This window comes from Mirounga leonina, unplaced genomic scaffold (assembly GCF_011800145.1).
Source record: "Mirounga leonina isolate KUSES-001 unplaced genomic scaffold, KU_Mleo_1.0 Mir_151, whole genome shotgun sequence".
In the NCBI taxonomy this organism is placed as follows: domain Eukaryota; kingdom Metazoa; phylum Chordata; class Mammalia; order Carnivora; family Phocidae; genus Mirounga; species Mirounga leonina.
In genome coordinates, this window is record NW_023270377.1 from 83624422 (window position 1) to 83650069 (window position 25648).

At 43.2% G+C, this 25648-nt stretch overlaps 1 protein-coding gene across 5 annotated transcripts in view; it reads left to right on the forward strand.

Annotated features, from left to right (window-relative positions):
* Positions 1–242: 242 nt before the first annotated feature.
* The window catches only part of ZEB2 (zinc finger E-box binding homeobox 2), a 130094-nt gene continuing 104688 nt past the window's right edge, over positions 243–25648 (forward strand). The window contains exons 1-2 of one of the 5 annotated variants that reach the window (XM_035008092.1): positions 243–518; positions 3056–3197. In XM_035008092.1, the coding sequence (XP_034863983.1) occupies positions 3125–3197 (73 nt within the window). In that variant the 5' untranslated portion in view covers positions 243–518; positions 3056–3124. Of the gene's footprint in view, positions 519–1899; positions 2168–2687; positions 2818–2841; positions 2865–3055; positions 3198–25648 lie in introns of those variants that run through there. The other 4 variants (XM_035008093.1, XM_035008094.1, XM_035008091.1 and 1 more) reach the window with 4 other exon arrangements.

Sequence of the window (25648 nt, forward strand, 5' to 3'; positions counted from 1 at the left end):
GGGGCGTGGAGAAGGGAGGGAGGGAGGGAGGCGAGAGGGAGGGAGAGAGGAAGGGAGGGAGGTGGAATTTCATTTCTTCCACTAAAGCGTTTGCGGAGACTTCAAGGTATAATCTATCCCAGATCCTTTCCCAGAGAGAAACTTGGCGATCACGTTTTCACATGATGCTCACGCTCAGGGCGCTTCAATTATCCCTCCCCACAAAGATAGGTGGCGCGTGTTTCAGGGTCTCTCCTCTCTCTCCTACAGAAAAGAAAAAGAAAAAAATGTCATTAGAAGAGGCGTAACACGTCAGTCCGTCCCCAGGTTTGTGTTTCCTGGAGTGGCCGAAAGAGATCAGTTCTAACCTGCTCCGCAGGAATAACGGTCCTGCCTCCCGACACTCTTGGCGAGGTTTTGTACAGTTTGCTCCGGGAGCTGTTTCTTCGCTTCCACCTTTTTCTCCCCCACACTTCGCGGCTTCTTCATGCTTTTTCTTCTCACCATTTCTGGCCAAAACTACAAACAAGACTTCGCAGGTAGGTTTTTTTTTCCCCTTTTCTCTCTTTTTGTTCTTTTTTTGTATGGTCATCCCCCACCCTCCTTTTATGATTTTTCTCCTTTTAAGTGGGGATGTGAGTCTGAAGTGAGAAGGAGTGTCTGTGGGCAGGAATTTCAGGTGGGTTTAGCTCCTTTATGGCAAGCTTTCCCCAAGAGTGACTTCTTCGATTTCTCTGGCACTCCCGCTCTCTCTCCTTCCTTTTCTCTCCTTTTTCCTCCCCCAAATAATTTGCCCTGTACCTGTCCATTCAGGTAACCAAAGGTGCCTTTTGCTACCCAGCCTAGGAAAAGTTTTATTGAGAACTACATGGTGGAATGAAAACTCTTCAAGGGGAGAGATTCTGCTCTATTTTTGCATCTAGTTCCAGTTCATTGTATTCAGCAATTAAAACTTGGCAAATACCTGTTAATAATTACAAAACTTGATCAATACAAACCTACCAAATTCAGGGGCAAGTCTTTCTCTTAGATATGGCAGTGCATCCTCTCCCACCGGAGGAGGCTGTTTTCTAAGCAGAAAGTTGCCTGTTTTTGTCTGCTTAGCGAGTTTCATTTCTTTATTTTATTCTTTGTGTGTGTATGTATGTGAAGTAACACCTCACTTCTGTGATGATAAATAAAGAAGTGAAAGTCCTCATGGAACTTGAGTCGTTTACCAAAGTGTGTGTATGGGGTGGGGGGGGGGTCACTACAGCTGGGAAGAAAGCTGCTGTCAGGATATCAGAGTTTTAAATTAAGGATAACTTCTGAAATTGTATTTTAAATGGCAAAGTATTATAGACATGGATTTAACAGGAGACACATGCACACACATATCCCATTCCATACTTTGGCACTGGAAAGTCGAGAGAGATAGCTGGAGTTCCCAGGAACAGTGATGAGCCCGGCTAACATGAATGTGTTTATCTGCCACCTACTTATATATTTTACATGCTCCCCTATAATGATGAAGGCAAGATTACTAACTCCAGAGTTAGAAATAACAGGCAAAGATAAAGTTTACAGCACAAATGCTCTATCTGTCCCTCACACACACACATGCTCATAAAACTAGCAGCTTACTTTATTAAACATGTATTTATATGCAATCGTGTGTAAGTCTCAGCATGAATACAGACAGGCCAGCTGTTTCATCCCAGACACTTGTGTGACCATTTCCTTATTTCAGGATTTTTCCCAACAATTTACAATCAATAGGAGAGCCAAGAAATGACAAAATGTGTCAAACTTAAAAGTCACCCACTATGCCTAGGTTAAATTCAAGGTGCTTTCTAAATCATCCACTTCCCCTTCTCTCTGCCCCCACCCCCACCCCTCTCAGCAAATGTGTGGAAACTGATACTCACTTTCCAGGTTTTCTGCAAAGCTTCGAGCACAGGAGACAATAGGTGCGGGGCGTGGGGACTAAGTGTGTTCGGCAGAGAAAGGGTTAATGGCCCTTGTGTTACAGTTTGCATCTGTTACATCTTTTATAGCCCCTGTTTAAACTAATCCTCGAGGCACAGCATCTTCCCAACCTCCACCGAGTTTCGGGATTCTCCTCCTCTCCTGCCTGCCTCCGAGGTTCCCCTTCTCCAAGTTTTGACAGTTTCAGCTGAAAAAATGCAGCGCCTCTCTCGATTTTTAGGTACAAAAGTTTCGAAGCCAGAAAGGATACGATCATTTAGTAGAGCTTAAAAGTATTGCCGTAGCGGTTGGACTTTCTCTTTCCTTTCTTGAGGGGATTAAAAAAAAAAAAAAAAAAAATTCTACTGGAACTATTTAAGGGAACCAGTGTAGGGGAGCATGTGTGTGAATGAGGTGGGGGAAAATACTTAAGTAAATATTGTCAAAGTGGCGGGGGGGGAGGGGGGGTGGGAAGCGACAGTGTCCAAAGAGGCTTATAATTATACTTCTTATTTCGGCGTGAAACGGGAAATCTTAATTTGGGGGCGGGGGACCGGGGGGAGGCAGAGACAGTGCCTCGATAAACTCCAAAAGGGGAGGGGAGGGGGCGCGGGGCGAGTGGGCTTCCTATAATTACTATTATCAATTTGCCCGAGTGTGCTTCATCCGGGGGCTGTTTCGCGTTGTTTGTTTGTTTGTTTCCTCTGGGGAATGGGGTGGGGGGGTGAGACAAGATGAGAGAGAAAGAAAGCCTCGCCTCACCCCAAGTTCCCGAGCCGGGCTGAGGACTTTTCCGAGGAAAGGGTCCGCCTAGCCCTGAGTCAAGCAGCCTTACTGTACCGCCGTGTGCATTCCCTCATACGGTCAGGAGTTATGACTCATTTTGAAGATGTAATTCTTGTCTCTCCGATCCCCTCGCGGGTGCAACACACCAAACAGTAACAAACACAAAGCGCCTCGGGGCCAAGGCTGGGGGCAGGGGCGGGGAGGGGGCCGCCGAAGTTTCGCTTTGGCGTTGGGGGGCGCGGATGGGTGCTCGCCGGGGCCCTGGCCCGGCTCCCCTGGGCGGCCCGCGCGCGTTTCAATGGGCGCGGGCGATGCCCACATTGTCGCTGTGTTTGGTTGCTAGATCGAGCCTGCGTGCTGCCGAAGCAGGGCGCCGAGTCCATGCGAACTGCCATCTGATCCGCTCTTATCAATGAAGCAGCCGATCATGGCGGATGGCCCCCGGTGCAAGAGGCGCAAACAAGCCAATCCCAGGAGGAAAAACGGTAAGAAGCGGCCCGAACCAAACTTTTCCGGGCCACTCCGCGGCTCAGAGACCCGGGGAGAAGGAGGGGGAGAGGGAAAGGGAACCGAGGCGGCGGCGGCGGCGGCGGCGGCGCCCAGGGCTCGCGGGCGAGCCTCCCTCCGTGGCCGGCGCCGGAGCCCTGCGCGCGCGGCGGCTGGACCGGGGAGTTGGGGAAGTGCCGGGCAAAGTGAGCGGGGGGCGCCGGGGGGCTCGGAGCGCTGGGGTCCGGCGGGGGCCCCGCGCCCCCCCCCGCCGCCCCCTCGCGCCCCCGCCTCCGCCCTCCCGCTGCCTCCGCCTTTCGCTCCGCTGGCGCCCGGTCCGCCGGGTCCCCGGCCGGGCTGCGGGAGCGTCCGGCAAGGGCAGGGCGGGGGCCCGGGCGCCGGGTCGTGCAGGATCCCGGGGCGGGGGCGGGGGCGGCCGAGGAACTGCGAGGGCGGGAGAGGGGGCCTGGGGCTGTGCCTCCGCGCGGCTTAAAGTTTCTTGCCGGAGTCTCGCGGCCGCCTCCCCGTCCGCCAAGTAACGGTCCGCGAGCAACGGGGCCCGGCCGGGCGCGCCCGGACCTCGGGTGGGAGGGACTCGGCCGGCCCTGCGCGGGGTCCGGCGGGGTCCGTGCGGGCTCGGGGGCGGGTGGCTCCTCTCCGCGAGCTCCGGCCCCACGCCGGGGACTGGAGGGGTCGAAGAGAGCAGGGAGACTTTTCTGGGCAGTTTCTACATGGTCAGGAGGAGCCCGTTATCCAAGCTGAGTCAGGAAGGAGGAAGGAGATGGGGGTGCGAGGGGGACACACAGACCAGAGGTGGGAGACTAAAAGGGTGACTGTTAATAAGGTCTATCTTGGCGAGAGGCAGAGAAGGGATGAAGTAAAGGAAAGAGAGAGAAACAGAGAGACAGAGATCGACCCCCCTAGGTATTACCCCCGAACAAAATCGTGGGAATAAAAGAGAAAAGTGATTGGCAAGAGCGCAGAAGGCGCCTGGGGGAGGGGAGAGAGCTGGGGACCAGAGAGGGTGCTGGGGGGGAGCTGACAGAGGATACTGAGTTTAAAAAGAAAAACCAACCCCCCAAAACAAACAAGCGAACTAGCGCCAGCTCAGACTGGGAAAGGAAACTTCTCGCTCCCCTCGGTCTCAGCTTGATCACCCGGCACGGGGCCGCGTTGACGCTCCTGAGCTGGACGTGGGGACGCGGCGCCGGCCCGGCCTCCGGCCTCCCGCAAACCCAGCCCGCACCTCGCGGGGACCGCCCGGCCCACTTGGAGCAACTTTCCTCTAGAGAGGACAATTGTGCGCGCCCCCGGCCTGCCCCGGAGCTGCGCGGCGCAGGGAGGGGGCGGCTGGGGGCGCAGTGTGGGGTGCTGGAGAGAGAGAAAACACAAAGACGAGAGAATTTTGATTAGAGACAAATGATGCTTCTCTGTCTCTGTCTCTCTAGGTTGTGGGGTGTGTGTGTGTGTGTGTGTGTGTGTGTGTATCTTTTGCTTGTTGTGGTGGAGGTGTCGAGCCATATGGGGGAGTGATAGAGGAATTTTGGTCAGAAACTGTTCGTTACGTTATCCTGCCTTTTCCCTTTGTGCTGCCTTTGATCTATTTGCTTGGCTTAGTATTACAAAAAAAAAAAAAAAAAAGTACAATAATATATTCCGAGCTGCTTCCCCAAGATCCAGTTGAGGCTGCCTCTTTTTAAGTCAGTCTCTCCTCTCTTTCTCCCTCTCTCTCTGTCTCTGTCTCTCTGTCTCTCTCCCTTAATTCAATTTTTTTCTTCATTCTGCAATCTGGCATTATTTAAGGTGGTCCTTACACAGGAGACCTCCCCTTCCCCATCTCTGGGTAATTTAGTAGACACTAAAATTATACCTAATGTCCCCCTCTCCTCTCTTGTGTTTCCTCTGTTCCTTTTATTAAATGTTGGTTATTGATTTTCTAAAATCAATGTCTGTTGTGGGGCTTTCCCCCCCCCCTCCTTACAAGTATCTAAAGCACGGTGCTGATCAACTGGATAACAAAAGCTTTGTGTCAAGGAGGATTTTTTTTCTTATGTTAAACAGTCATTTTTTTTTTTTTTTTTTTGAGAGAGAGAGAGAAAAAAAAAGAGAAAGAGATATAAAGCAAGGTTCCCAGAAGTGTTCTTTTGCAGAAGAGACTATTTAGAATGTTTGTTTCTGCTTTCCTGCCTCCTCCCACCCCCTTCGGGATTTTGCCACTGCTGACCAGCCTGGCCCCGGCAGTGAGGTCAGGCCAGAGCCCAGGTCTGGGGAAAGAGAAGGCTCCAAGCTCCCTGGGAACCCTGAGGGGTGGGGTTGGTGGAGAGGGAGGCCTGCTGGGGGCTTCGCAGGTGAAACAGAGTGCCAGGGAGGTGCTCAGCCATGGACCCCGCAACCATTTCCCCTCCGCCCAGCCACTAACTTGGGAGAAGCCTCAGCACTCCGAAATGGAAAGTTGAATTGCACATTTTTTAAGACATTTACCTCAGACCTTGCACACTTAACAACAAGCCTGTCCATTGCTTACAGCTTCTCTAACTTTGACTATTACCTGTCTCTTTTTCCAAATAATCTGTGAAAAACATGCTGTGAATTGGTTACTTGTCAGTGTTTCTCTTCAGGTTTAATCTGACTGAGCAATGCCCTGGTTTTGAGAAGCAGGTAGAAGAGTTTTCTTCCCCCTTTTTCATTTTCTTTCTCATCAAGCACATATCCAATGCCTTTCCCTTTGGGGATTGCCAGGATTTATCTGAACTGAGTGGATTTTTCTTCTTTCCTGGATTCATGGAAAAGATGTCACTTTTGAGCTTGTGTCTTTGCTGATAACACTAAATATGATGATGCTTATCAAAATCATATAGAAATTCCTGGAAAGGAATAATGGCAATACTAATCACAGAAGTAAGAAGCTTCAAGAAAAAGAAAAAGAAAAATGGTCATCCAGGAAACTAGAATGGCACTTTATATAATTTTAATGAAGTCAACAATGTATATATAGAGAAAGGCGACAAGAAGAAAAAATATGTAAAGCAGTTGTGTCTGTGTGTGTGTGTGTGTGTGTTTGAAAGGCTGGTCAAGAATGTGGGTTAGAAGACGATGCTGTATACAATTATTAAAAAGCGAAGGAGAAGGAGGCAGTTTGAGGGAAATAAATGTGCAAAGAGAGAAACAAGAATCTAAAACCCAGCCTTCAAGATTCTCAGACCAGCAAGATGCTTGGCAAAGACAGTGCCAGGGCCAAGTTAATCCATAGCTGACAGTCCCCTTTCCCCCACATGGAAAGGATGAAATCTCTTCCCAGAAAGTAAGATGTGCAGGAGGAAAGGGGGAGAGGGGTGAGGGGGAAGGAGGCAAAAAGCAAGTTGCCGGCAGACAAGAATGTGTGTCGGTTTCAAGAAAGTTCAGTCAGATGATCTTCAGTCGCCTGACTCACTTTGTAACACTTTCACTGAAGCTGGAGAGAGGGGGGAAACCCAGCCCCCCCCCTTTTCCATTCCCCTGATTATACCCCACTATCTCCACACAGCCTTGGAGTCAGAAATGAGCACTTGGAGAGGGGAGATGCCCGGCTGTTGCCTGCCACTGGCGGGCCGGGTTGTAACTTGCAAAGTTTGTTGCTTTAGCCCCTTGATTCGGGCTCGGCTCCTGGGGATGCTCCTGCTTCCCTCCGGCATCCTGTGGAGTCTGGGAAGATGGGCCAGCCTCCCCAGCCCATTGCCTTCCAGCATCAGCCTCTGAAAAATCGCACACATACGTGCAGGTTGTAACCAAAATCAAACCCGGAAACTGCTTGTTTCAGAAAAGGGAATGAAGTTGTCTTTTAGATGAAAACTGAATTCGGAGTGGAGGGGAAAGGGAAATGGAAGAAAGACAGAAAAGTTAAATTTGATTTTTCTACAAACTTTCAGCTAAAGGGTTGGGGATTGTGTGGGGGGAGTGGGGAAGATTTTTACAAATGCCTTTGGTCTCTGATTTCCAGTGGTAAAAGAAAAGGGATAAAGTTGGATGTGTTCAGGGCTCTGGACCCTAGGGGAGAAACAAGCAGATGAGCAGACATGATTATCCTTTTTTAAGATAAGCCCTCTCTCCTTACCACTTCCTTAAAGGGAGTGGAGGCGCTGGTGGTGATGCTTAGAGGACGGAGAAGTTGCTTCCGTTTCAGAGATGCTTACATAAAAAGGACAAGAAATGCATTCTGCCCCTTCTTCAGGATGTGGCTCCTGACTCTCCTCTCCGAGAGGTGAAGTTGGCATGGGGCAGCCCGGAGTCAGAGCCCCTTAGTACACACTGAGGCAGGGAAGTTTCCTTCGGATTACAGTCGCTTCAGACTTCGTTATCTTTGCAAGTGGAGAAATCTTTCGCAAGTAGCTTTCTTCATAAAGTTGATGAGTTTATAGGGAGCCTGTTTTGCTGATTCTCAAAGCACTCAGAGGCAGCTTGTGTGGCAGGTACCAGTTCTGAGGGCGCTCCAAAGATATCCATCTCCATCCTTTTCTCTCTGTGGAGAGCTTCTGCAAGTTTCGTCACGCTGCACACACACAAGACTGGGGGCTGTGTATCTAGACTGGTCTATTTGTTTTATTTCGGTTTGGAAGCACTAAGTCAGTTGGGGTGGAACATGCCTTCCTTCGTAGCAGAGCCACTAGTCTGCTGGCACCCATAATGTGATGCTCCACCAGGGGTAAGGGTGGGCTAAGGATTTTAAACTTTACATTGTTACTCTGTTGCCAAATAAAAATAAATTCACGTCTTTAAGCATTTATTTCCAAATACGAATAAAGCCAAGATTAAAGTTCCCTGCTAAACTGCTATGTCATATGTATCCGATGCTTCCTTTCTTGCTTGCTTAATTTGCTCAAAGTAAAGAAAATTCCAAGAGGTTATCAAACACCCTAATGCCGTATTAAGAATATTTCCTTGGAGAAATGTATGTCTACCCAGAAGGTAGGAAAGGGCGGTGTTGTTAGCTCTCTAGCAGTGCCGCGTTTCTTCTAAGATGTGGGAGATTCTTTTCCTTACAACAGTTTTTGTCATCTGCATTCTTCCAAGGCTTTTAAGGTGCATTTTCTTCTGTGTGAAAGGGAACTCTTTGTCCTTTTCCTCTCCAGCACCGTGGCTTCCCAAGGTAGACACTATTTTGTGCCTGTCACAGAGAGAGGGAGTGCAGGTTTGCAATGCTCACAGACAATTGATTGTCTGCCCTAATGTGTTTCATTTACATGTTTATAACGTCAATGGTGCTGGGGTGTCCACTGTACCATTCATTCCCGCATTCCCACAAGGGGGCAATTGTCTGAATGGCCAAGTCAGACACCTTTTTGATTGCTCTTTGGTTGTCTTTTTAGAGCAAAGAGATAAAGGAGGAAAATCTGTGATGCAGAAACACTAGTTGAAAATATACAGAATTAAATGTCACCACAAAAGCAGATGTTAACATAAGCCCAAATATGCTTTTTAGCCAAGATGTGAAGGTTGAAAAAAATAATGCAGAGAAGAGGGAAGGATGATTTAAAACCAATAAATATAGCCCTATCCCCCCCCCCATTTCTTTTCTTTCTTTAGCAATCAGAAGATGAAATGTGATTTTCCTTTTCATTTTTAAGCCTTGAAACATCTAGGCACCTCCCTATTATTTGTATGTTTGCTGTGATTTGTGAATTTTGTATATACTTACATAGCTCTGTTTATACCAACAGCATCAGCTTACCACTTGGAAAATCTATTGAATGACTATTTGGGCTGTGGGGAGTGTAAACTTTTAAAAAGTAAGATCCAAGTATTTCTTCATGCAGCATTTTTTAAAAGGAAAGCAATAATAATCAGCAGACTCTATGGAAGTCTTTGCCTTAATAGCTATGTGCCAAATACTTTTATCTGGGTGACAGTCCTGTCAGAGTGAAAACTCTCAGGAAAAGTGTAACTAGTAGTTACAAAGTAAATAAAGAATTTCGTTTTAAGGTGTTCTGTACTGTTTTTATACTATGTGTGTGTGCGCGTGTGCGCGCGCGTGTGTGTGTTGTCTTGTGTTTCCTCTGAGAAAAGTGAGAGGAAAAGCCATCCATGTGTGTGCTTTTGGCTTTTCTCTTCATTCAGTTCTCCCCTACATATTATGCATATATGTATCACACATGAATACATCTGCTTAAAAAAGAAAGATTTCACAGTTCAGATGGTGCCTTGCTGGTTCACTAAGGTAATACAGTTATTAGAAGTTGGTCTAATTTCGCGTGTGGTCCATAAGGAGAGAAAATACTAACTCTTGTGTCATCTGGTAGGAGATAAATAGGGTGGGGAAACTTTTATAATTTTGTAGTGAATTAGGGAGAAAAAATTGCCAGTCTGTGAAACGATTTTTGCCTCTCCGGGAAGACACGCACAGTAGCTGCACCGTTAGCTGAACCCCTGACACGGCGGTCTTTTGAATGCCTTAGGTATGATTTCACTTTCGCTCACATCAATGCTGACCTGAATGCCTTTCATATCTGATCCGCTGTGTCTCTCCCAGTAAACATCCCCTGAGGGGAGAACAAAGAAAGGAGCTCTTCTTCTTCTTAATCACAATTCAGCCCTTTCACCGCCGGCAGGCTCCATTTGCATTCTGCCACAGAAAGCCAAGATGAAAAGAAAGAGAGAGAGAGAGAGAGAGAGGAGAGAGGAGAGAGAAGAGGAGAGAGGCAGAGGGTAGTAGCTGAGTAAAATAACTTAGGTGTTTGTGGCTGTTTGTTGGGCTTTCCCTAGTTACCAGCCTTATATAGTTGATGCTTGACCAGGCCCTGTCCCTCCTGACAGGCATATAGTGTTACAAGATGGCATGTCTGTACTATTCATGGCCACCCGCTCAACACTTGAGGTAAAAAGTGTCAGAGAGGGATCAAATTCTCCCTCAGAAGCCTGTTAGACTTGGGGTCAGGTGTGTGGACTTCCCACTCTCAAGTGCTGCCTACTATTTGGCTTTACTTATTGTTTATCATCAGACCAGGGAGGTGAGGGCACTTGGAGGGGGGGGGATAGAGGGGGGGCAGTTGCCGCAGCTGGAGACTGCTCTGGAGGAGAGAAAGGATAAAGTCTCCCAAGGCCCCGCTCTGGTTTCAGTGATGGGTGTCTGGCCCAGAGAAAAAGGGAGAAGTGCTTACACCCAGCCTGAACACACTGATAAATCTTCAGGAAAACTGGAAAAGACTTTCCCATTTTTTCCCCTGACTTTTTATGATAATTCATATTTTCAAATGAAAGGGGAAAAAAGCCAAGAAAGAAACTCTCAAATGAGCCAAAAAGGAAAAAAAAAAATTCTCTGAAAAGAATTTTAGGGGGAAAAGTTGTTCTATTTTAAAAAGCTTTGAGGGCTGTAAAGTGCCACGTTTTTCACACCTTCTCCATACTTTTTTTTCAGATTTTTTTAGTATGTTTAACATTTGTGAGATGACAGCCTTTTTGTATCTCAAACTGGATGCTTCGAGATTTGTAGGGAGGGGTTGGTGGTATTCATGTTCTCCTCAGAGAGAAAGTTTATGCCTCAAGGGCTCCTTCTTACTGGGAACTGTTTAAACCCTCGCAGGCGGACCTGTCAGATTTTACTGTGTTATTTGCCTCCATTTTCAACATGCAAAAGTAACATGCAGTTAATGGTATCGGAATGAGACCACAGCAAGAGCAGAAACCTCTCGTGACAACTTTTCAGCTACATTATCTTGCTCCTAAACTGTCTTGTCTTTTTTTTTTTTCCTTTCTGAAACCACTTTTAGATACCAACAGTTTTTCAACATTAGATTAAGCCCATAATGCGCGTGCGCGCGTGCGCGTGCGCGCACACACACACAAGTTTAGAAGTGCAATTGCTTCAAACAGCAGAATGAATACTTGGAAATGGGGGCTTTTCTGATAGCCATTGTGCGGATTTCACTTATAAGAGTAAAACTAGCGGAGATATTAGAAGTTGTACACGAGCATGTGACACAGATTCTTGATTTTTTTTTTCTTTTTCCCAGAAGATTTACAGAATTTACAAAAAGAGATTATCCCTACACCTTCCACCCCTCCTATCCACCCCCATGACCCAAGCAATGAAGGATTTAGGCAGATTTACTTCAGTAAACACCTTTGGACACTTGGGGAGAAAGTGGGAGTCTGTTTGCAAAAGGAGGCTTTTGTTAAGTGAGGTACCGGGATAATGCTTTACCAGGCAGCTGTGATATTAACCTACCCAGCAATGCGGGAACACTCTTTAACTCTTTGAATGCCTGGCCCTTTGCACTCAGCAGATAAAATCCTGGCTCTCCAAAGACACCCAGAATTCTGGTTCTAGCTAGCAGTTTATTATTCAGACAAGTCTTATAGACATGAAAACTGTTCAAGCTTTTAAAACAATGTGGTTTAATTAGATGAGGTGGACTTACATTGCTCATAAGCCCTCCAAATGGTGGTTTATAATTGGCAAGAAGAAAAAAAAAAAGGAATCAAGGCAGCACATTAAAAATTCCAGGAAATATCTTTAGAAAAGCTATTTTCATTTCCAGCTTTTAAAATATTAGACCATGGTAGCTAGAGGGAATAAAGCAGCTGGGGCCTCTCTCCTTACTATAAAAGACACCAGGAGTTTGTGATGAAGAAAGGGGCTTCAGCTCAAAAAGCTATAAGAGGTCAGTTGGGACAGTGACATTATCACAGCCCCCGCATCTTTTCAAGGGGGAAGTGTTGCCTATCTTTCGGAGCTTGGAAGGTCATGTGAACCTCAGAGGCAGGGCCTCAGGCCCACTGTTACCAACTTAAGACTTGCCAAAGCAAGCAGGGAGACATTTATAAGAGGAAGGAGTTAATGGTTATTTTTTGCCGGGCACAAGAATAACTTTACAGGTGTTGCATTCGGGCTTAAATAAGATTGCCTTATTTAGTTTTGAAAAAGAGTGTAGGTGTCAACGTTCAAGCAGCCACAAATGTGTGAGAAAGTAAAGGGTATGAGACATGACAGGATTAAAGGTGTTTGCTATGTTGTTACACCGTGTGTCAGGCTGCAAGCTCCCTTTGTCACAGCCTCCTGGTGATTTGACAGCGCAGATCTACTTCCCTTCTAGGTGAGACAGCATTTTTTAACTGGAGTTATAAATACGGTACACCCTTCGAGTTGCACCCTGCCTCCCAGCTCCACGAATCCTATTTGAAAGCATCTTGCCCTGAGACACAATGAACAAATGCTGTATACAGGGGGCTGTGTGCTCGGGGGCCTGGGTATCGCCAGTATCACAGTAGCTGGCATTGACTGTTGTTTGGCAAGAAGGTCCTCTGCCAAATCATCCAATAATTAAGTTTTATGTTATTTGTATGAACGACCAAGCATGCAGTATTCCTTTTCAAATCAAAGGGAGGCTTAAAATTACTTTTTGAACACTTTCAGACCATGGTCAGGTCACAGTTTGGGGGCTGAATTAAAATGATCTCATTCATGATCTAATTGAGGTTGGCAAAACCTTAACAGTAGCAGGAGTACATAAATATAAATCAAAGACCAAAATTTAGCAAATCATATCATTTGCTAGAAATCTGCTCATGAATTATTCTCCGATTGCCAACCCAGAAGTTAAACTTTGTCTCCCCTCAGCAACAGTAACTGTGCATATTTTTTCAGGCTCCTGACAGGAAAGTTAGAGGAGCTGAAAAGAGAAGGAAGATGATCAATGTTTCATCAGATATTCTGTGTTTGTGACCCAGGAACATATGATAGCTAATAAAGCCAAGTACATTACAGTGGGTGCTGCAGTCTGGGTTAGAAATTAATAACGAGCTTCCGAAAACCAGACTTTGGAAGAGCAAGCAGTGGGGACACGTAAGGGATGTAAGGGAAGCAAACATTTCGAGAAGGATCTGATTGAACTTTGCTTTCATTTTTCAATTGAGGAATGTAATCGTCATAATGATTTATGATTTTTTTTTTTTACAAACTTAGGTCTATTAGTAAGCTAGTTGAGGGGATGAGATCTGAAGTAAGTGGGAGAATTAAAAGGCAATATTGAAATGTTAGTATACATATTTAAGTTACCTTTCCTTTTTTAAAAAAGATTACTATAAAAATTAGGACTCCAGATAGTTTTTCCTATAATCTATGGGATTAAACATCATGTTCTATTGTATCTAATCTGTTTTTAGTTATTCTTCATTTTTCTGGGTTGCCGTGTGTTATTTCAACTTGAACCCACACATACTCTGCTTTAAACTGGAGGAGACCTAATTCTGAACTCGACTGTTTCGAAGTTAAGGTTTTAAATCCCACTTAAGTGAAGATACTCTTTCAAGCAAATGACAAACGCAGACCTGGTCAGTTTAGCTAACTTTATCATAAGAGCAAATATATGAAGGTGTGTTTTTAAGTCACAACAATACGGTGGAAACATTTTTAAATAATCTCAGGTGATAGAGGTAAATGACTACATTCTTCTGGCAACAGGTCATTGTCACTAATGACTTCGCATGACAAAAAGTCAAAACATATTCTACATTTAAAAAATGTAATGGATTCCTTTTCACTAGTTAGGTTGTTAATATGACAATATAGTGATTTTTGTTCTTTGTTTTATTTCATATTTCTTTTTATAATCAACAATAGGAAAGAAACGTACTCCTGACAAGGTGATAGACACTCCCCCCTAAAAATAAGCAATCAATAATAGGTCAACAGAGGAAGATAGCATTCTATTTAAGATCTGAGATTTTTTTCTCTGTCCTGAATAGATGAGTAAATTTCAAGGAATTCAGTGCCCAAGTGATCTGTAATGTAATATATAGACTTCACTGTTTCTTAGTTTAAATTGTATTTATATTGTCTTGTATATCTGAGTAACTGTAATCAAAGAAACTTTGCAATTTGCCTATTCTTGGAAGTACCTAAGTTTCTATTTTAGACACAAAGCACATCAATGGAAGTGTTTCACATCATGAGATTTCTCAGTTTTAAGAGGTGAGGTTTATATATAAAGAACTCAGTAAGCTGTGTTTTCATAATAAATAGATCCATTAAAAGGGAAAAATCTCTAAGCAAAATGGTTGTCCTCTAAAGATTTCCCATCACCTTTGCTCTGCTAATGGGAATTTGAAAACTAAATACAGCCCATATGCACATATTCCACGTGCCCACATACACAAATACACCCTAGAACCCCAACTCTGAGATTTTCCTCTCTGACTTTCACTACAATCATACAGCTCGTGAATGAAATATATTCAAATGAAAATAGTAGAGGTGAAGAATTAATGTAGACCCCTGTTTAGTAGGATTTATTGTAAGAAAAAAAAAGTGTTCCCTGTGCCACATGATTCTTACAAAAGTTACTTGCATCTATTAATCTCAACTTTAAGTGTGTTATTTAGGATAAATTACAAGCTTTGTGCTTTTAAACTGTTCACCCTTCTCCCCTGCCCCCCCCGCCGTATTCCTTCAATATTACCAGCCTTAACGTGGATTATGCTAACTTGATTGCAAATTATTATGGTTTTTAAAATAGCATTCAGGAGTCCTGGATAGAGATGATTTTAAAGTAGTGTTTATAATATTTAAAAGGGAAGAAAAAGGGAGGGGATTAAACTATACTGAACACTTAGAAATGTGTGGAGTTTTATACTTGTGCAGATAAAGTGTGAGGTATCCTTACCCTGTGAAACCAAGACCACAAATGATATGTGTCAGTAGGTTCTTTGATAGGGCTTCTGGCCACAGTGTTTTTGTGCTGTCAAACTGCTATGTTGAACAAACACCTCCTCTGGGACAAAGTGATAAATGCAGAGACAGGCTGGCTTCAACCAGTCTCAGCAACCTCCTCAACCACACCCCCCCACTCCCAGGCCCACCTCTCCCTCCCACAATCCAGCCACCTCCCCACTTTTGCTTTGCCCCTTTACCTGAAATTGACATTTATAGAGAGATGCCCAGGGCTTTCCAAGGTGTCAGTGGTGAGTAATTATTGATACTTCCCAAATCTTTGAATCAATACTATGAAACTACAGGCAAAGTCTTTTTCTGGCAGGCTTTATCTAGTCTTTTTTAAGTGGAACTGGACTGAGCTTCTAAACTTTTGCCAACTTGAACTTTTTCCACCTTTGCCTAATCATTTGAAAACCACTTGCTTTCCTCTTGTCTTTCCCCCAGTCACTGGAGTTTTATTTTTTTAATGTTCAAGCAATTACGTTGTGCAACACAAAACAAAATTTTGCCTTAAAAAATCCAAACACTATTACCTCCTACTTTTCACTTTCCAACGTTCTTTTAGGGCTAACACTTCAAATGTATAGCCAACTGATTTTTTTTTTTCCTTCTCTCTCTCGGAGCCATTATTCTCTGACTAAAACCTGTTTACTGGTGCCTTTGTGTGTGCTTTTTTTCTTCCCCTGACATTAAATGAATTTCCATCTTCTACTTCTGCAATCTCTAAGAAATAGATAAACCATTATATTTTTTCCCGGCTCGTATTTTAAAGCGGTGATCCTGACAGCAGGACGATTATTGCACTTTATGTTTTAGTGCATGTTTGCTGTTGCTAGTTACAGCAACACTTATCATAAGACAGCAAGAAAAGAGTAGTCCCTGGTAATTAAAGTAATGAAATATTCATTTACTCTACCTTTTCTGTAGTCTCACAAATTAGGCTGCTACATTTAATGCCTGCACTGCCTCTGTTTTTATTATAATGGCAGCTTTCGCATCTGCAATTAGGACTAATTCTGACAGTTACAATTTCTGAGGGATGGTAAACAGTGAACGAGATGTGCAGCAGAGGTATTACACGTGAAAAGCCCTTGTCTCTTTAACCTTGTTGTTTTTTTTCTCTCAGAGGTTACCTTTTCCCGATGGTGCAAAATCGACTTGACATAACTGTTCATCAGTTTCAGGGTTTTCCCTGGAGGTATTTGCATCAAATCAGCCCAGTCAAGCTTCAAGTTGAAATTGGCAGGCCAGAAACTGACAGGGTAGGGACTGGAAAAGAGACAGCTAAAGAACAGGCAGCAAACTGACAGTAGCAGAGTGAAAGACCGAGGTGGTGGTGGGGGGAGGGTTGTGGGGTGGGGAGGTTGAGAGCGAGAGCTTTTCAACTTTCGTGTAAGGGAAATCTCAACTCCTGTACAGATCTCAGGAGCAATGTATCCTGGAGGAACTTGAAAGGTCGGGAGATTCAGAACACCTTCAGCTAATTCTTACCACTAGGGCTCACCAGTCCTGCTTGGGGGGGTGGGGGGTTTCACTCTCATTTCATCTGATTGGATGCCTAAAGAGGAGTGGGCACACTTAATTAAACAGGAGCAAAGTTCTGAGGCACCTCCTCAGCACTTATTAAAGCTTGAAAGCCAAATCTCATGATCAGTGTTATAGGAGGAAAATAAGGCGGTTTGGGTTTTTTTTGTTGTTTTTTTTTTTTTTTTTTTTTTGAATTGTTAACTTGTAGGAAAGTTAACAACCCTTCTCTTTACCAGGTTTGTCTTCTCGGGTTTCTGCTTGGGAGCAGATTAAATGTTCACAGAGACCTGAGCTCAGGAGACTGTCAATTCAAAAGTTAGTGCACTTTTGTCAACAAAAACAGCCACGTAGCAAAAAATACATTTAAAGAGATACTCCTTTGAATAACATGGGGTGGCAAGTTCCCTTTGTCAAATAACACCCTCCTATCCTGATAACATAAGAACATTTATTCAATTGTTTAAAGGCCAAAAATAGATGGGAAAATCTTAAAAGAGCAATGACATTAAACTTTTATTTCAGTATCGGGATTGTCACTTTAAGAAAAAATCTATGATTACGAAACTTTTATAATTGCTCTAACAAAGAACACAAATATGAAAAGTGCTCTCTTTGCCTGAGTATGTTTTTTTCCCCCCATCCTTTATGTTTATTTCTTGAGAGCAATATTTTTTTCTCATCCTTTCTCATCTCTTCTACCTTTGCAGGAGGGGTGGGTGTTGGTGTCTTTACTAGATGATTTAAAATCCTCGCCACTTTCCAACTAGACTTGGGGGTCGAATAAGCCCTTGCTTTCAAACCGTCTTCAGGCTCTGTGTATGACAGGCATTGGCTGATCTGCTGATGCCCATTCGACAGGCACTGTTGAACTAAAGTGGTGTGACGGCACAGTTTTGTTAAGCTGTGAACAAAGGGCTGAAGATGCCTTCCTGGCATCGTCCATGTGCATATTGGCCTTGTCACAGTTTTGCTTGATTTAATGCTCTGTTTATTCCTAGATATTAAAACTCAAATTCCAAACAATATGTTTTCAAATACTATGTACCAACTTTATTTTAAAAGCTTTAACTTCGAAGACCTTAGGGTTGGTTCATTTGCTCCTGCAGTTTACACATAGCCAACGTTAAAACACAGCTTTGGAAATAAAGAGATTGCCAGTAGCCCTTTAACTGTTATCCATTTAAAAAGGGGATTCCAGTCTTAAAAAGTCTTATTAGGGTAAAAGATTTATTTTTCTTTGATCATGGGTTGAAAGTCATTATTTATTTCAAATGTGGATTCTCGCATAAATTCCTAAGGAAAAGTTACCGTGTGCGTATGCAGTCTGAGTAGACTTTTTAAAAGATACATTATTAAAAAGATATTCTGTTATAAAAGGAACGATTTACAAATACCTGTAAGGATAGGCACATTGCTACCAGCAAGGAAAAAAAAAAAAAGGATCGAGGGAGTTTGTGTTCAAATGAGTCCTTTTTAACGGACAGCAGGAGAATTAGGATTGAGATTTAAGAAGAATATAATTGTTATAAAAATCCCTGTTCCATAGACAACAACTAGCTCTTCAAAAGAAAAGTTAAGTTTCGTACTAAATTTAGATTCCAGTGTCCCGTTGACTGTGTCTTGAGCTTTATCTGTGCCGGGGGTTTTTTGATCCCCCTCTGCCTCTTTTTCCTCCCTTCAGGTTTGCTTCAAGTGTTTGCTGAGAGATTAGTTAGCAAGTTTATATTGAGGAGGTAGCCATGGGAAGCAGCTCTCTGCTCGAAGGAACGCGCAGTGGGTCAGAGTGTGAAAATACGGGGAGCTAAGACTGACTAAGGCCGGGATCAGGTACTTTATTTTTCTCTCCAAGACAAACTGCTCGTAGAAAGGTTTGTGGGATGACATCCTGTCCCAGCAGGAGCACAGATGCTACCACTTTTAGAAACTTCCAAATAAGCAGTATTGCTGGAACAACTTTATGAAAAAAAATTTGTTTTAATCTATTGCCAGATCACTCCCTTTTCATTATGTAAAGAGGCTATAATTTGAGATATTCAAGGTTATTTTTACCTCCATTCATAAAACAACATCTTTCACGAGAGCTGTTCTGAGGAAGGTGAGGAAGGTGGCAAAGGAGAGAAAAATATTCAGCGGTATGAAAGCATTGCTGCTAATAACCAGTGAGACTGCATTAAAAATTGGAAATTAAATCTCTAGAGTAAAACACATACCCACTTCCACCTGCCCTAAACACACTTTCATAGCAATGACTGTTTTACTAACTGAAATGAATTGCCTTTTTTTTTTTTTTCCAGTAGTAGTTTTACTCAAAGCTCATTTATACCAAATAATTCTCATAGCCAGAGAGGGTGACACAGATAGGGGTGACTAGGCAAGAATAAGCTTTTATTGCTGGTTTTTGTGTAATATCATACATGAAAGAGACATCCTGCTAGGAGCATAGCTGTCAATGTGGGCTATTCTCTTAGTTTCATGGGAGATTTTTGTGTCCAATCTCATTGTCCTGAACAAGATTTAGACATGCAAATCTCCAATCTGGCAAAAGAATAGACCTTTTAATATATTAATGGGGCAGATTCTTACTTAATATGTGAAGTAAACTTTGGCATTGGTTTGGTGTTTTCTATTAATACTTTGTTAGCAACTATTTATAAAAGAGACATACAAATACAAGTTGATCCAAAGAGTCCTCCTGCCCCAGCCCCTAGCTCAACATTATCTGCTTTGTTGTGCCAACTCATAACATTCTATCTGTAAATTGCTCTAAGTAAAGCCATGATCTTTGCTATGTTTTAGAACAAATGTATGGCTAGGACCAACATGACTTCTCACCTTTTAATGAACTGTCCGGGTTTAGGATCTTCTAAGGAATGGAGTGTAAAAAGAAGCAAAGTAGAAGATGAAGAGATCTCGTAAATAGTTTCCTTTGAACATCCACAATTGCTTACATGGCCTTTTCCCCTTTTTTCCAGGCCAGCAGAAATGGCCTAGCGCAGGGCTCATCCAAGTGAGCACATTTCAGAACAATTCATTGGATAATTTGAGGGAGACACCAGCCCTGTGATACCAATGAAGGGCATTAGCTGAGAACTTTGCTGAGATTGGGAGTGGATGTGATGTTAGTATAGGGCATTCCTGAAGGGATTTCTAATTCATGTGAGAATAGTAAGCATACATCTTCTAGCCATCAGTCAGCATCAGGTTTCAAATAAACAGTTATTGATGGCTGTCTTCGCCCCCGTCCCCCATCCCCTTCCTAGCCGGGTGAAGAACAAGCTCTGCTTCACGTAAATAAGATCTTTGAATGTATCTGCAATGAGGTAGGGCTTTCATGATCAGTATCTGCAAGCCAGGAGCGTGAATGTGATCTTATTGTATCACCGTGTAGAGATGAGATAGGCTAGAGCTACAACACACCAGTGCATTGTGCCGGGGTGTCGGGAACAATCTCTCCATTGCCAAAGCAGCAACTCTTTTATTTTTCATCATTGTTTCCTTACCTCACTTGGTATGCTTCTCGTGATACAGATCTGAGTGAGTTGTGCAAGCTTCAGACTTGCCAGCCCCCAGCTCCCAGGCCTAGTACGCAGTAATTCATAAACTTACCATATTAGACTATCAGATTGAAACCAAGGGTTTCTACTAGTGGTGGAATTGGAAAGCCCATTGTTTTGATTATCATTTCATCAGCCCCGACTGATACTAGTATGCTCAAGGAAAACATACTTCAGTTACAGTTGATTTTCAGATTCCAAAATGGTGCTGCAAAGCCTGTGCATCTCTAATTATATTTTATGCTAGGCTGTGCAATACCAAAATATACGCCGCGGCAATCAGTGAGTGAACAGTATCAATCAATTTGTAAACAGATGAAGTCACTCATTCCCAAACTGGTTTTCCAAAAACAATTACTAAATTACAATAGAAAAAAATTGTACAGTTACTGTATTTGTGTGCTGTGTTACAATCAACATACCAGGGAAACAAAACAATTTAATGCAGAAAAATCATCATTCATCTACATTATAATTGCTTCTTTTTCACATCTACAGGGCGGTTAATTAAAATTGTGATTAAATGCGGTCGCGCTGCCTAAGATGTCTTGCCCAAAACAGGTGGTACAGAATTTAAAAGTAAAAAAAATGTAATTAGCATTGGAAATTGAGAAATTGCCTGTAAGAATCAGTGTTAATTTCAGTCAGTGATGAGGTAATTTATAAATGAATGCAGTGGAGGCTGTGCAAATGCACAATTGCCTTCCTTGCCATTCTTAGCATTCTCAGCATGCAGGTGAAAATGTTTTCAAAATATTGAGGTAATTTGAAAATCAATCCATGCATTCTGTATCTTTTTCTCCCGTTTGTACCAAATGCTGAACAAATGCTGCCACGGAAGGCACGATCCATCAGTTTTTTACTTCCGAAAAGCAATGCTGCACGTATTTTAGACCTAGATCAGGAAACGTAACAATACAAACTGCAAGCCTAACATCCTTCCAGGGGTCAAAATTGTACACCTGACGCTCAGGCTGATGTAGGTTTGGTTTTCTGCATGGCGCTCCCATCAACAAAATAGGGCCCGGAAGGAAGTTTTCTCACGGAACAGGTAGCACAGACATACAGAGACTATTAACTAATCTAATAAAACGGTTGAAGTTTTATTTTTAGAGTTTACGAAAGAACCAGAGAGTTCAAATAGGACAGTATTTTCCTTAGAATTTTTAACCATATCTTTATCATTCCACCTAAAAGCCTCCAAAACTGGTGAATAAAGTTACTGCTAGGAAGAATCTTTCCAAAACACGAAACAAGAAATGAATTTCTGCTTATTAATACCATCTCTTCTTTTAACCAACAAAGATGCAACTTTCTAATAAAGCATTGTACCATCAACTTAATGTATTTTGAGCATGCTGATGGCACATTCTGTTAGTACATGAGTAAATTTGTGGTTTAGATACTATTTAAAAATTATTTTTATTTACACTATGTTTTCATTATTAAAATAAGAACCACTAAGCTTTTTAAAATCTCCTTCTAATGGACAAAATTTAACTTTCATATGCTTATCCCTACTGTCTGAACAATGTGAATTTAAAATATTTTAATAATTAATCGAGGCGAATATGGGGTTTGAATATCTGGCTGCCAGTGGAGTTAAAGAGACTTTGGGGGACTTCTTAAGCATCCCCTCCCTGTATTTGGCATTCTGCAAAATGATCTCTCCATATAAAGCTCATCCTAAGAATATGTTTAGTTAACTGTTTTACCAATCAAACTAATAATCAGATTCTCTCATGTAAAATATTCTGCATGGTTCTTTGGTGTTTCAGGCAGAAATCAATGATTTCACTCTGAAGACATTCTTTGGGTAACCCTGACATTTCAGGGAGAGAGACAAAAAAAATAAGGAACAATCTGTGTCCCTGATGGTATCTGACTGTCCTCTGATTTCAGGCCTGGTATCAGACCTCCCCCCCACCCCGGCCCCATGACCCTTCCTCATCACTTTTAGGACACAAGTGAACTGCGCAGTTTAGAGGTGACAGCCCAGCTGGGGGCTCCGAGTGGCATGGCGTCATTTCTAATGTATTTAAATCTGTTTCCCATTTAATATTATAAGTAGAAATAAAATGAGACCTATAAATGGAGGAAACTGAAAGGTCACCAGTTAACTTGTGATCCCTCGGCATTCACCAGCTCCTACCCCCCCCTCCCCCCAGCCACTAACTGCCACTAGGACGATTTCATCTTCCAGCAGTCAGTTCACTTTCGGTGAGGGAGAGTGCATCCTTCATCAAAGACTGGTTTCCTGGATTCCCTTCAGGACCTGTGAACAGAAGATCTGCAGCCACATGGGTCTTGGCTCAAATTTCAGGAAAGCAGTGGGGTGGGGGAGGTACTATGACGTGCTCCAGGCTGTGCTGGTTCTGGGTTTACAAGGGGTCACAAAGGTTAGAGAATCAGAGATGTCAGTAGAGCTCCAGGCCCTACCCTTTGGAAAATTTGCAGTAGAAATCTTCTTCCCTTGTTACATTTGGTTCTAAGTCCTCTGTAAGTTCACAGGGCAATGTGGAGTTCTTTACGTAGGAGATTTCACCCATGTTAGTTATATGGAACCATGACAATGACAATGTCTGTTATACAAACTCCCTCTCCCAAGTGTCTTCTCCATACTCCTACAGCATCATCCGGATGTTCGTAAAAGGTCTATACCAGCACTAGACTGGCCAGCAATTTGGTATTTTAAGTCCGTTTTCTTTTCGGAGTTCGCCATCTGAGCTTACTTGTTTTGCTCTGCTATGTCTAGTAGCAATCCTTCCCTCTTCGGAGCTAATGTTAGGTTTCCGGAAGAAAAATGCATATTTTCTTTTTCCACTCAGGGCTTCTTTCACCTTCATTCCCGAGGGTGATCTGGGCTTTGCATTATAAGAAAAAAAAAAATCTGTCGCAAAAATAATGAAAAAGTATGCCACCAGGTGCCTTTTAGGACTCTGGTATTCCTGCAGAGAATTGCAGTGTTTATTCGTTCTGCATTAACTGAGCATCTACAATGTGCAGGCACCATATTGAGGCTCAGATCCAAAAATGAATGATAGGACCCGGGCCCCTGAGGAGCTCAATGTCTAGTGGGAAAGGGGGTTGGGGGGCGGGTGCTCAAGAAATGAGAAAAATGTGGTGAGTGCAATAAGGAACTTTGTACCCAGTGAGTACAGAGTGTACAAGATGGCATAACTGATCTTGGAGCAGGTGGGGAGGGCAGACTTCCAGGGGAAGGCAGCTTTTGAGGGCAGTGTGGGTCTCATGACTTTGATTTTGCCAGTGGAGTGAGGGAAGGGCATCCTGGGCAGGCAGGAGGAGAGATCCAGGTACTGGAGGAGGGAAAGGTAGTCCACCTCAGGTTCTATCAGCCAGCTAAGATGTCTGAGCATAGATTGTGGGCAAGAGGATGAGCTTAAATTGAGTCTGCAAATGGCATCTCCCATGCCATATTTCTGGCTCCTGTCCAGTAGATAGGTGATGATGAGCTTGTGGACCATTTTTTAAAGAAGAAGAATGACATAATCATATTTGTGTTCCAGTGAAATGTCTCTGGCAACTGCATGGAAGCTAATATTATCTTACATTTATTGAGTACTTATAATGTGCTGGGACCTGTGCTAAGAATTTCGCCTGTGCCATCTGAAGTTGCCCTGACAACAATTCTATCCAATAGATACTATTATTTTAATACACTTTTTATGAAGGAGGACAGTAAGGCTTAGCAAGGGCATGAGCCCGGAGTCAGGAAGAAAGTTTATGGTTAAATGTGACCGGAATTGTGGAATTTCCAGAGTTAACAAGTGATTGCGGAGGGACATTTGGAAAAGGAAACCCAGCATTTGAAAAAGAGTTCAAGTGAAGCAGTTTGATTCCCTTTTCTCTGGGTGAAGGGTGAGACAAAGTGGGGTATAAGGATTTTTCATCCTCAGAATCCTTCCTTTCATTCATCATTATGCCAGTTTGAAAAAGAAAATGAAACATGATTCTTGATCCTCAAGCAACTGACACCAGAAGGTGTCACATCTTTGGGAGTTTGGAAAGAGATGGTTAAAAGACAGCCCTTCAAAACAGAGGAATTCAGTAAACCCCGGAACACTGGCTTTGCTGATTTAATTCATGACATTGAGGCCTTCTTCGGCCTGGTGAGGAAGCAAATGAAAATAATCCCTTTGCTATGACTACTTCACCCCCTTTTCTAAATTAACTCTCCTGTTGCCTAAGACTCGCCAGTCCTCAAACTTCCAAATTCTCTACCCTGCCTTATCTCTGCCATCCCATGGCAAGCCCTAGAGCTGCTAACATTTTGTAACAACTATGTGACAAATTGTTGTGCTTTTATTCATGTCGGACATCTTTGCCAGCCTTGCTTGTTGTGTTTTCTGTTTGGCTGTGTCATGGGACCAGAGGTGCCTGCCTTTGTAGAGCATGTCAAATCTGGTTAACAGGCAGCCATTTATCTTTAAAACCACTCCCGCACAATGGCAGTGGTGGGCCAGGCCACAGGGCTCCAAACACAACCCAATTTTTCAGACCATCTTTTCTGCATACGGGGAGCACATTGGACAGCAGACAAGATGTTTTGTGATTTGGGGAATCTCTTAGAGACAAATTGTAGAGTGCAAGTGCAGTGTAGCTGGACTGCTGGGTGCCCAGTGAAGTGAGGAAAATCAGATACAGCACAGGCTGAAAGAATGAAGCGAGAATTCATATCTCTGAGCAGAACATGCACAGTACTTTGCTCACACAGAGAGTTCACACGTAGACAAAAGCATGTTTGCTCGGTGGTTATTTGCAGGGGATCCTAGAGGCACAATCTGTGTGTATATTCACATGCAAGCCTTCTTTGTGCATTTTGTACCGGTGAGGGTGTCCACACGTGAACGTGTGAACGTGCTTGTGTGGGAAGACAATTTGCTGTTACAGATTTAAGACATGGGAGAGACCTTCTAGTTCACTGAGGCGTTTCTCTCCTCATGTAGTCGAAGCAGAATCCTTGTGTTTTCTACGATTGCTTCAATAAAGGACTCTGTGTGTGTTTAAGGAAGACTCAGAGCCGGTGAGTGTCAAGTGCTACAGCAACAAATATTGAGGACTTTTCTTTCTAGAAAATGGCTGCAAACTTTATAACCTAATTCACTTTGGGTTTTCATTTCTCAGTTATTTCCAGGGTATCCTAGGGATGATTTGTCCTTAAATAACTAATTACCAACAAAGGGGAAAAGACAGCAATAAAACAAAATGTGATAAACCTTCATGAACTTGTTTCACCAAAAGGAAGAATTTACTTCCGTGAATCAGTTAAAGGGGACTGAACATAACAAAACTATAAGATTCAAAGGAATTGTTGGGAACTGCAAATAGTAAATATAAATGCATATATATATATATACACACACACACACACACATACATACACACTTGTTTGTGTATGTGTGTATGTTCACTGAGGCTGCTTGAAGGAACAGTTTTCCTTTTTCTGTTTTTTTTTTGCTTTTCTCTCTCTTTTTTTTTTTTTTTTTTTTTTGAGTAAAGGACCCAAGAGATTGCCTTTCACTTTGAAAACAATCTCTAATATCAGGAAAATGCGCTGTTTGTTTATGCGTACATAATGCAAGTTTGTCCGCCTGGGAACTGCAGCAAATGGGAGAAGTATGCATGGATTTCACAGGTAACAGGATTACGTGGGCACATAATTGAT